Here is a 12,269-nt window from a genome sequence, read left to right on the forward strand (position 1 = left end):
GCGGCTCGGGGTGGGACTGCGGGCGGGGACAGAGCCCCGCGCCACGGCGAGCGCTGAAATGCGATGGACCCGCGAGGGGGAGGTTCAGACTCGCGCCGAGCTCCGCCGGAGCCGAAGGCAGGACGGGGCTCCCGGGGAAGCTCTATGCCGGCACTTGATTCACCGCCTCCCAGCCGCCGGAGGAGCCTGAAAGCCCGGGCCAGAGGCCTCCTGGAGCCGCCCCTCTGACTCCTCGGAAGCAGCCCCTCGGAACATGCCCGGAGCCCCCGGGACTCGACGGCTCCACTGAGCGAGCTCCTCTTCCGAGTGGATCTAATGACACCGCGAAGGCACTTGCTGGCCTGAGGAGCGCCGGGAGGACGTGGGTCCGGGGAGGAGGCGGAGGCGCCGTCGGAAGAAATTGGCAAGTGGGAGGTAGGTAGAGTGACAGCTCCGGGATGGTCGCCTTGCTTGGGAACGGGGCACCTGCGGGTGGGAAGTTAGGGATCTGGGCAGGAAGGGGCTTTAGCGGGGCAGAACAGGGGAAGCACCCGATTCTAAGCTCCTAGCTGCACCCGCAGAGAACCCCAACCCGAAGAATTGTCCTCGGAACCGTCCAGGAACGGGCTTCTCCAACAAACAGATCCTTCTTGCACTTAATAATGTGACTGTTAGGATCCTTTACGCGTTTTACCTGGAAGTAAGGCTCACTGAGCGCAGAGAGACTTCTTTCCGAGTAAGCGCGCTTGTAGAGCTCGGGCTGGCCCCAGAGGGCTTTGTCAGTCAGCTCGGTCTCTTGCCGAGGAGGAGCGAGCAACACCTCGCCTTTACTTTCGGTTTGAATCCCGGCGGCTCACACCAGAACAGGGGCAGACCTGTCTTTTGGTGCACAGAGCTGGCTGTGTTCTGCGCGCTCCATAACGCTCCGGGCATGTGGAAGGGCCTCCAGGACCCCCCCCCTTTAGAAAGTTCGCACTCCAAAGGCTTCCAGGAAACCCAGGTGAAGTCGCATTGCTCGTTCATCAAATCTTGAGCGAAAGATTTCCTTTCCTCCTCTTGATTTGTTCGCGATAGCCTTTGGGAACGCCGGAGCGGGACGGAGGTCTTGGTTTTGGCGAGGATAAACAAATACAAATCTGTGGAATCTGGCAGAGATCGTTTCCCCCAATTTCAGCCGGCATTTGCCTACCTGATAGCTGAGACCCTCGGCTTGATCTTAGCCTTCTCCTACCGAGAGTGGTTATTTATTTCCCTCTGACATCCAAGCAAAAGCTCCTTTCAAGTCCTTGGCCGTCGGAAGCCCTTCAAAAAGCAAGGCAGAGGCAGCCAAAGATCACGCCGGGAAGACACTTGTTTCTGCAGACACTGGCCTTAATTAAATTAAGGATTCGGAGTGGAAAGGGAACTGGGAAGTGACAGTGTGTCTAAATAACATCCGTGTTTGATTCGCACCCTGACTACCAGTGGGCTCTCAAAGGAAAACACTGCACTTTCTGGCCTAATTTCTCACCCCACGCCACCCCCACACTTTCTCTTTGTCAAGTTTGGCACCTAAACGTATTTACTTTGTACTACGCTGCTTGCTTTCCGTGGAAGGAAGGTTGTGAATATAGGACTGCAGCCTGCAAGATGGCTCAGAGAACAGTAACGTCTATATCTAACGTTGTTCGGGGTGCAATCTTACACCTTGTTTTTATTCGATTCTGTGAAATACTGCCTTATGAAGGGTGAAATAATGAAGGGTCAAACAGCAGGTAGAGAATTTCTGCTATGTCTTATGTTAAAAAGACACCACCTTTCGGTTGTGTTGAAGCAAAAACAAGATCGGTGTGAATATTACACAAGTTAAACACGTGGTTTTGAAAGTAAACTTTAGCGTTAAAAAAACTTACAGGCTGTAGTGGATATCCCATTGAATCAATGAGCAAACGTGTGCAGAATCTTGTGTAGAGAGGCGATCCCATGTAAATGAGCATGTTCTCCTAAAACCAGCGCTACTATTTTCCACGTAAATGTATAAAATGTACGCCTAAATATCATACTTGTATGAACACTTACTATGGAATGAAGTTGTAGTGGTTTAACTAGGATCAAACCTCATTTCTGAGTAGCAATGGTTAGGATTATGCTTAAATAAATGGGACCTACTTCCAAATAAACATTAATCGAATTGTCTTTTTTTCCTTGCAATGGGAGGCTCTGAATATATTTGCATTTTTTAAAAAAAATACTAAAATTATATTCGAAAAGTGACGTATTTTTTCATCATATGCCTTTAATCAGAAACGAAAATGTCGGTGTTAAAGAAACAAAAACCCGTCAACTTGGTTGAGAACAATTCATATAAAATAAACCATAACTGGATTTTTATGTGAGCGGCCTAACCCCCGAGTCCTGGCCCTCGCTCTTACAACAGGTTAACATTAAAAGTAACTCTCGCTTGATTCATTAGGATTGTTTCACTTAGTGTGTATTAAGCAGCACAACAGGAAGTAAACTCTAATTAGATCAGTAGCTCTTAAGTTTCTGAAGAATGTGTTTTTAGGATCTGTGAGGGAATCATTTAAAACGACTCAAATATTCAAGCCGCTTGGAAGGAAAATGCCAAAACGAAATTGGAGGCTCTATCCTTAGCACATTTGCTTGGAAACAAGGACCAACGAAATCCGAAGGACTTCTAGAAAATGTGTGCGGTGAAAGTGTTTGGGGACAAATTGCATCGAGGGCGTGTAAAAGCTGCACATCTGAAATATAAATACCTAGGCATAATACTAGTACTTTGGTGCTATGCATTACAGCTATTTTAATACAGAACAGAAAGTTGTTGTTGTTTTAATTTAAAAAAATCACGTGCTTTCTGGGTGCCCCCCTTTAATCTCCGAGAAAACATTTGTCTTTTTTTTTTTTTTGTCAAGCATACATTTCAATTTTTTGTGTCAAGGTCCTGCTGCATGATGTTTTATCTAAATCAAGCAGTCCAGCCCAGATGGAGAGGGGATCCCCGCCCCCTCGTTAGGAATGGACCCCCTTGAGTAAGTTTTGGAAGCCCCTTGACCCTGGCACGATGGGAACTCCAGCAGGAAAAAGTAAACGAATCTTTCCTTTTTGCTTCTCATCTCTGCGTGGCGACGTCTTTTATCAGGATAGCCAGCCCTTGTGCGGTAGCGTTGCAGTGTCGAGGGGGTGGGTGGGGTGGGCGCCATGATGTATGCATTTATTTATTTATTTGCAAAAGGGAAAGTGATGAGTGGTGGGAAAGTCGTCGGGGGGGGGGGTACGGGAGTTAATAGTTTCGGTTGAACGGACTGAGTGAAACCCTCTGACTGTCACACACCTCTCATTAACTCCCTTCCCTGTGCACTCGGAACGCATACCAGAGGCAAGGAAGAGGCTGCGTGTTTTGTTTTTTTGCTTCCCCTTTTTAGCGCTGCATTAATTTAGAAATGGTCGTCGCCGCCCCCAACAACCCCCAGAAGAAAAGTTCTGTTTAGCCCGGGCGCGAGTGGGAAACTGGGCCGAAGGCAACCAGGCCGCTACAGCCCCTTTGCCCATCATATGTTGATGCAAAATAGGAAAATAATGCACGATCAAGTGCGCTTTACGTTGGCACACATACCGTATAAGACCCTGATGGTCTCTCCTCCTCCTCCTTTCCTCTTTGCAAGCTGGCGGTGCAGAGGCCTACAGCTGCCATTGGATAAATCAATGAAGCCTTCTACCCAAACTGGCTACCCCTGCAGACTAATAACCCAGACTCACGATCCTCTATTTTTTGAAATACAAAAACAAAAAAACGATGCCTTTAAAGAAGGGGGAGAAAGCAGATTGTTTCCACTTCCCGCCCCGGTCGCAAGGCGCAATTCGGGGGTACAGAACCGGTAGCTTTTTTCCCGACCTGGCATTTGAAATAAAGCTTGGTTAAGCTCCTGTGAGCATCTTCCAACTGGATTGTTATTATTTTAGAGAAAAGTATCTGGAGATGCATATAAAGGAGCATCTGAAGGCTTTTTTATTTTCTTTCGAAAATTGCCTTGTGAGAGCGAGAGGGACTAACAGATGTGGCCGGGCCGAGCCCGCCCCAGAAGCCCGTTTAAATGCTTAACTCCCAATTGGATTTTAGGGCCGCTTTTATTTTTCTCGAAGTATCACATTTCCCACACTCCTTTCGGGAGGCTGCAGGGACGTTCCAAATGCAATAAGAAAGCGGAGCAGGGAAGAAGAGCCAAGATCCTGGGGCAGGAATGGCCGCGAAACTGCCGTGCTCGAAGAGAGAAGGGCAGGGGGGCGAAAGAGTAGGCTAAGCCTCGCCTGCCTCCTCGAGCGAGCAGGGCAGTGTTTGCCAATGCTACTAATGCGGGGCTAAAGCACCCCCCCCCAAAAAACCCTCGGCCCCAGATTAAGGTCCGGCTGCCTGCTGGAAGCCTAGGAGTTGAATCCCATGTAGGAGATCCTCGGGGCAGCGCCCTGTTGCGCTTGCCTGTCGCAGAAAGCCATCCCCGATCGAGGTGGCTCTTCCTAAGGACTCCCAATAGAGGGGGGCGGGTGTTTCCCCATTCCCCCCTTGCAGAAAAGCGCCCAACTGGGCCCTTGGCCAGGGCGCGCGGCTACTACTGGCTTTTCCCTGAAGGCAGTCTGGGAGAGTCCCCCGGGCTGCCCCTCTTGGGTGGCGCCTTGGCCAGCTGAAAGAGATCTGCGAAAGAGAAGGAGGGAGGGGGTATTCCGAGCCTGGAGCGCTTGGCGTCGAGGGGCGACGGGGGAAGTGTTGCTTTTCTCTCTTTCAATTATCTTGATTAATGAGTTGTCGCTGAGGGAAGAAAAATAAGCGCAGCAGCACCGGGGAGGGCCAAGGCGGGCAGCCCCACCGCAACGAGCCACCAAACCCTCCTCTCCAAACGCCCCCGCCTTTCCTCGCCTCCCGCGTTGGGCCTTTGCTTCCCCGCCCATGGAGACCCCTCTGCTCCCCTCCCCCTGACTTAACCCCACCAGGCCAACCTCAGCCGACGACTTCCAAGGCCCGGGAAAAGGCGCTATGCCAGTCCAGGGCCCCCGAGCCTCGCCATTGAAACCTCGCGGACACTTCCGACGGAGCCGGTGGAACTGACTTCCAACGGCGAGGAGGATCCCAGGCGCTGACCCCCACCCCTATATTATCTATAGATGCGAGGAAAGAAACAGCCCCCAATGTGAGAGGCGCGTTGAAATTGTTCTCGCCCTTTTATTCAGCACCGACCGGCCCTGATCGGTTGGCGTTTTATATCCCCTTTGCCAATTCGAGGCCCAGGCTGCGATCCTGGGTCCACCTGCTTAAAAGCAAGTTCAGCCAAGGCGAACGAGCCGTCCACCCATGTTTCCTCGGAAGTAGGCTAACGTACATTAATTTGAACCGGATTCCTCTTCCATGAAAGCATGCGCCAGGTCATCGGCCTTACCCGTAGATGGAGTTGCTTACTTGGGAGCAAGCCCCCTTGTAGTCAATGAGACCCCTATTTGTTACATAATAGGATACTTTGGTGGGAAATGCACTGGATCGGGCCGCGCGCATTTGGAAGTGTTTCAAGATGGGGCATCGCCTTCTTCATTCAGTCTTACAACCAAGGCCAGCTTCCCAATGGATTGCTGGTACGGTAGTAGGTAGCTGTGATCCATAATACAGCCAAATTCAAAGTAGCTGACGTCGTACCGGTTGGACCTAGTGTGCCCTTTGCATGGTGGAAGGAAGTTAAACCCACCCAACTGAGTCTTACTCTTGGGTAATGTGTTTGGGATCGGGGCCCCCTCCGTTTTCACAGGTTAAATGAGTCGGGAGCCATGTTAGACGCACTGTGCTCGCACTTATTTCCCTGTGCAGAGGAGGAATCAGCGAGTATTTATCACTTTCCCCTCTCCGCCCCTTCCCCCGCAAGCCCCTGACATGACTTATCGCTTCTTCACAGGCATCATGAGTTCTTAAAGAGCCTCCTGCTCCCCACCTAGGCGCATAAAAAGTCCATTCGAGCAAGCAGGATCGCAGCCAAACGCCTTTAAAAAAATCTATTTGTGAAGCTCGCTCACGTTGGACGGGAGTCAGTAGCTCGCTTGTAAGGGCGCGCGAACTTCCCTACTTACACCACCAGTGTGTGCGCTATGGCAAGGACACAGAAACCGCACACCAAAGCAGCCCCCTCTTCCAAACGGCTCCTGTCCTGAGCCTCCAGCCTTGCAGGACAACCGCCTCGAGCGTTAAGTGGCCGGCACATCGCGCTCCTCCTGGGTCGTTTCAGAAATATGGACTTTGTACGTAGTCAGTTCGGCCATCAGTACACCTCGCATTCAGAGGGGGCGTCCTGAAGACGTCGAAGAAATGCTGGATCTGGAATCTCCCCGCCGCCGCCGTTTTCAAAGATTCTAGTCCTCGTGACCTTGCAGGCAGACACAGTCCTTGCCAGGGAGCTCTGCTTTGATTTATTGATTCATCTAGATATTGGCAAGAAAGAGTCACACTGCCTAAACGAATTGCGGAGTGTGTGTGAGTTGCAGGGGTCCGTGCGCTTGCCCGGGTTCATTGCTATTTGATATTTTCAGTTATTGTATTTGGGTTGGCCGTTCCTTCCCAACTTTGCTTGCATCTCTGAACTTTATATATGATTCCGCCGGTTTGGGGCCCACTTCACCAGCGAGATCAATTCGGAGTCTGAATTATTCGCTGATCTAACGACAGTCCTCTCATTTGGGTCCCCTAATTATTTATCCTGGTTGCATATTATTATTATTATTATACTGTAGTTGCTGTTAATTTTATTGTTAAATTCTACGTCTTAAGGGGACCTTCAACTAGATTAAAACTCTTGTCAAATCCATGTGTAGACGCTGCCCTTCCAATAACCTGCCTCTCCTTGTTTCGTTTCTGTTCCCCTCCCTCCCTGTGTCTCTGCTCAGGACCTGCGCCCGTGCGTGCGCCCCGAGGAGCCGCGGGTCGCCTCCGGCCCTCCACGGCCAGGCCAAGCCGCCGGGAAGATGGGGAGCAAAGCCCTGCCGGCGCCGATCCCTCTGCACCCGTCTCTGCAGCTGACCAACTACTCCTTCCTGCAGGCCGTCAACACTTTCCCGGCCGCCGTGGACCACCTGCAAGGCCTGTACGGCCTGAGCGCCGTGCACACGATGCACATGAACCACTGGACGCTGGGCTGCTACGCCGCGGCTGCCGCCACGGCCGGAGGCGGCGGCCCGGCCGAGATCAGCCGCTGCTCGGCGCTGAGCGAGATGGCGGCGGCGCAGGGCCTGGTGGAGCGCTTCCCCTTCCCGGCGCTGCCCTTCGCCACGCACCTCTTCCACCCCAAGCAGGCGGCCGCCATCGCGCACGTCTTGCCGGCGCTGCGCAAGGAGCGGCCGCGCTTTGACTTCGCCAACCTGGCTGCGGCGGCCACGCAGGAGGACCCGCCCAAGGCGCACCAGGCCGCGGCGGCGCACGGCGAGCTGGCCAAGCTGAGCGGCCCCCTGTCGGCGGCGCTGGGCAAGCTCTCCCCGGACCGGAAGCCGGCGCGCGGCAGGCTGCCTTCCAAGACCAAGAAGGAGTTCATCTGCAAGTTCTGCGGGCGCCACTTCACCAAGTCCTACAACCTGCTCATCCACGAGAGGACCCACACGGACGAGCGGCCCTACACGTGCGACATCTGCCACAAGGCCTTCCGGAGGCAGGACCACCTCCGCGACCACAGGTCAGCTCCGCCTCTCCCTCCCTTCCTCGCTCTCTGGAGATGCAAAAGGGGGACTGTTTGGCTACTGTCCTCACTCCAGCCTCTTTGGAGAAAAGGGTGTTATCCCATGCAGGATCCAGCCACTCCCCGACCCTCCATTTCCCTTGGAAATTAAGCCTTATGATGGATGGCCTAGTGGTGGTTCTGAGGTTGAGGTGCCAACCAGCATGTCCTGGGCTCCAGTTTTCCCCTAAACCCACCTAGATAGGCCTAGAGGAGAAAGAACTGTGTTTCTCAGCCTCCTGTCTGCAATAGGGAGGTGGTTGGTGTTAATAGAATGCTGCCCTAACTAACACTAACAGTGTAGTTCTAAATATGTAGGAGGGACTCCGATAGGATTTATTTCCGAGAGAACAAGGTTGGGACTGGGATTGTTGAGTTGATTTGCATAGAAGCAAGTGACATTGATCAGAAGCAAGTCTTCTTCCACTTCAGTGGGCCCAACTGAGGGTGAGGGGTGGCTTCAAGGTGGTTTGGCTTTCATGGCATTTCCTGCATTCTGCATCTGATCCATACCTCCTGGTGGGCTTTCCAATCTTTTCCCTTTTGCTTTCTTTTCTAGTCTGAGAGGTACAGCTTTAGGACTTGATAAAGGCTTGGTGATCCCAGCAAAAAAGCAACAACAAACCACTTTGCCTCTCTAGGAATAGCACTTGATAGAAGTCCAGTAAGGAAGCTGCAGGAAAAATTCAGTAGATTTATAGCCTAGCAAATGTGGATCAAAAGACGAAGGGGAGGGGCAGAGAGAAGGCAGTATGTTCCTTGAAATGAATATTTCCTAACACTAATGGGATGTTTGTTCTTTTCTGTCCCATACATGCCAGAGAAACAACATTTACAATGTGTTTGTAACAATGTACAAATGGCCCCTTTCCTCTATTGCTTGCTCTGAGAAGCTCAAGGGCTTTCTGCCTTTTCTCATCCCATCAAATGATAATGAACTGTGGGCCAGATCCTGTGGGGGTCTATAAACTTAGTAAGGCAAAATTCCAGCTGACCTCAGCTGGAACAAGTGGGACAACAGCCTTTACATGTTCACCTGAAAGCACGTCCCAGTGCACGCATGTGAGAGATTGCATACTTACATAGGACTTTTGTGCATTGCTACTCAGAAGTAAGTCCCACTGTTCTCAGTAGAGCATACACTGTAGTAAGTGTGTTTAGGGTTGTATCCTTAATTTGTTAGCAGAAAAAGGCAGTGAAGCCCTTTGGAGAGACTACTGTTAAGGGGCTGTGGAAAAAAATGTATGAAAAGAAAATTGGAAACGTAGATTTCAGTGTGGAGTTAGGCTTAGGCTGCAACCCTGTACACTTACCTGGAAGCAAGCTTCATTGACCTCAGTGAGACTTCTGAGTCAACATTTATAGCATTGTCCCATTAATATAATTTTCCCCCAGATACTTGAGCTACATAGACTACTGGGAACTGTTATGGCTCTTTCTGTGTCTACACATACTGATTCCAAATGCCTGTATTGGCTTCTAGATACATCCATTCCAAAGAAAAACCGTTCAAATGTCAGGAATGTGGGAAAGGATTTTGCCAGTCCAGGACTCTAGCAGTTCATAAAACTTTACACATGCAGGTAAGGTTAGATCCATATTGCTTTAGACAATTTATTTTTATCTTAATTCTGTTTCAACTCTTTATACATAGCAATATTCATTGTGGATAAGTAAAGACATGTAACTGTACCAGAGGAGTGGTGTTGATGGTTATTTAAATTAGATAATTTATCCACTACTGACCTCCACTTTGCTTCATTGTGCAGAAAATATGACACAGTCTGAACTTTTATTTCAGTTATTCAGAGACATTTAATGCATTTTTGGGGGTGTGAATTGTCTTGACTCATTCTTTATGATAAAGAAAATAAGCACACTGGGATCTTAAAAGGATTAAATAAGCCCGCAGAAGTTGTTTATGGTTGTGATCCAATGCACAATTACTGGAGAGTAAGTCACATTGAATTTAACAGGATTTTATTCTGAGTAAATGTGTGTTGGCTTGAACATCAGTTCATTTAAGACTTGCATATTCCATAGCTGGAAATTATTCATTGGGAAGTCTGACACTTCTGAAGCAGATGAAATGTATGCTCTGTTTTTAAAAGTTCAGACTAAAAAAAAGACTTGCTTTGTGGAAAGCTTTTCACTGATAGAGATGAGGCAAGTATCCCTGGGAAGCTGGGTGGATTAGCAAGAAGCATTTTTCAGTAGATCCTAGAGATGGGGAAATGTGATGAAGTGAGGATTGTCCTTGACAGGCAAGAAGATATATCCGTGCTGTTAAGGCTGTAATCTTAAGCATACTTACCGGGGAGTTAGTTCCAGTGAGCTCAGCTGGACTGACATCCGACTAAATGTCTATAAGGATCAGACTGCAAAGAATTGTGATCTTGTACCTACAGCAGATAACAGTACATGAGCTGCCCCCCCATGCATTTACTGGGAAGTAAACTGTTAATAAATTCAGTAGAACTTGTCTTCAAGTAGGGCTGAACTCCTAAGCATACTTGTTTCCTCCCTCTTTGTTCATTTTTATCTTCATAACAACCTTGTGCAGTAGGTTAGCTAGAGATATAGGGCTTTGGCAGAAGTTCACCTGGTGAGCTTTCTGGCCGAAGAAGAATCCACATCTCCCAGGTCCAATCCAAGCTTATATGTACTATCCCTGACTAGCTCTCTATTTTATTTTTAGGGACATACCTCCAGTTAAATGTGCTTATGACTGGGCAGCAAGTATGCTAGGGGTCCTCACCTTACGTTCAGGACTCTAATGATCTTCAAACTTATGGATATTTACTTTGGAGTAAATCCCTCTGAATGCCATAGGATTTGCCTCTAAGTAAACACACATAAGATCAGGTTACAAATGCACATACAGCCTAATCCTGTTTTGGGTTTATTTGTTATTTTTAAAAAAACAACACTAAGAAGTAAACATTGTTTTCCGTGGTGTTTACTGCCCATTTAAAAATGTGCCTAGAATTGCAGCCTTATGTGGAAACCACTTCCATGGCATTTAGGCCTGAGAAGGGGCACTTAGGATTTGTGAAGATTTATTTCCCTCTATGGCATTGGTGTTTTGAAGGGTAACGAAACTGGGGAGGGTGTGTGCGTATAACGAGAGAAGTTTTGAGAAACTCAGTAAACCAGGTAGTGTGTAAAGGGTTTAATCCTTTGCTTGCTTCAAATCTGAACAGGAATCTCCACACAAATGCCCCACATGTGGAAGAACCTTTAATCAAAGAAGTAACCTGAAAACTCACCTTCTCACCCATACAGACATCAAGCCCTACAACTGTGAGCAGTGCGGCAAAGTGTTCAGGCGAAACTGTGATCTGCGGAGGCACAGTCTAACTCACACCCCGCGGCAGGACTTCTAGAACCCTCCACAGGGAGCTAACTCTGGCTCAAAGGACTTGAACTGTAGAGAAATCTTTAAGCCCATGCACATGTGGACAGATGCATGCAGGGCCCCATCTTCTCTCCCTTGGCTCCTGCCAAAAGCAGCTGGGGTGGGCAGCACAGGGGAAGTGACAGCAGCCCCAAGCTGCCTTCCTCACACCCCTCTCCTCCGCCCAAGAGCACCGGCTAATCTCTTGTAGATAATAACATCGCAGCTCATTTTAGAGCTCTGTACAGAAACTGTGGCGTTATGTGTACTTCCTTCTTTTTTTGTCTTACCAAATGCACATTGGTAACAAGGACGAGAGTGAAAAAATATTTTTAAAAAGTGTATTGCAAAGTAAACCAGTTTTCCCCCCAACTCTCTCACGTTTGATAATTAATGATTCCACGGACAGTGTGGTTATTCAGTCCTCCTTTTGGTGTCAGTTAAAAAGCAGGAGAGTAACTGACAGGTAAATGGTGTTTCTACTTAAGCTGGGTGGTTTGGTTTCTTTTATGTAAAAAAAGGTTTTGATTTCTAAATATCGTCTGTATGTTTGTAAAAGGGATCTACATTTTCAAGTGTTTTAATGGTGCAATACTTTGCATGTTTATTCAGAAGTGAACTATTATTAAGTTCAGTTGGACCTCAAGATCAGTTTAATAGTACATCCCAAGACATGCCTCTCTTGAGTAAGCTCACTTGTGTTATATAGGATTTACTTTTAGGTAATGGATTTAAAGGTGCATATTGGGCACTAAGCCTCATTGAGCAAATATGCAGGGGGAAATGCTGCAGAACTGCCATTTCTTTACTTGAGAAGACATATTACAAGCATGCATACGCACAGAACATTTAAACTACACCCCAAAGAATTTTGGGGACTGTAGTTTTTAAGGGTGCTGGGCTTTGTAGCTCTGTGAGGGGCTAAACTACAGTTCCCATGAGTCTTTTTAGGTTTTTTTTTTAAATGTATGTATGGCACGCATAGGGCCAGGCTGCATTAAATCTGTAATGCAAAAAAACAAGCAAGCCGGGTTGCTTTCCTTAAAACGTTAGCACGTTTACCTATATATTTCCTCTCCTACGATTCCCCATGCAAAGCTTTGAAAGAAAGAGAAACGGCAGGACGGGTGGTGGGCTGGGAAATGCTTCAGAAGAAC

At 48.6% G+C, this 12,269-nt stretch overlaps 1 protein-coding gene across 4 annotated transcripts; it reads left to right on the forward strand.

The window, feature by feature from the left end:
- OSR2 (odd-skipped related transciption factor 2) lies at nt 1-11,484 on the forward strand. 4 transcript variants are annotated; one of them, XM_035125416.3, is made up of 4 exons: nt 1-414; nt 6,895-7,673; nt 9,199-9,298; nt 11,001-11,484. In XM_035125416.3, exons 2-4 carry the CDS (start codon nt 6,973-6,975, stop codon nt 11,073-11,075), a joined length of 876 nt encoding a protein of 291 aa, XP_034981307.1. In that variant the 5' UTR covers nt 1-414; nt 6,895-6,972; the 3' UTR covers nt 11,076-11,484. The 4 variants fall into 4 exon arrangements, with proteins under 4 accessions (XP_034981307.1, XP_060133674.1, XP_088531863.1 ...); XM_060277691.2 differs by having other exon boundaries at nt 4-414; nt 10,919-11,484; XM_088675737.1 differs by lacking the exon at nt 1-414 and adding an exon at nt 4,684-6,484.
- The last annotated feature ends 785 nt before the right edge of the window (nt 11,485-12,269 follow it).

This window comes from Zootoca vivipara, chromosome 8 (assembly GCF_965207765.1).
Source record: "Zootoca vivipara chromosome 8, rZooViv2.hap1.1, whole genome shotgun sequence".
NCBI classification, from domain to species: domain Eukaryota; kingdom Metazoa; phylum Chordata; class Lepidosauria; order Squamata; family Lacertidae; genus Zootoca; species Zootoca vivipara.

Coding starts and splice junctions, on each gene's coding strand:
- OSR2 (XM_060277691.2), top strand. CDS start 6,973: ATGGGGAGCAAAGCCCTGCCGGCGCCGATCCCTCTGCACCCGTCTCTG. Junction 7,674..9,198: donor GACCACCTCCGCGACCACAG/GTCAGCTCCGCC, acceptor ATTGGCTTCTAG/ATACATCCATTCCAAAGAAA. Junction 9,299..10,918: donor ATAAAACTTTACACATGCAG/GTAAGGTTAGAT, acceptor AAATCTGAACAG/GAATCTCCACACAAATGCCC.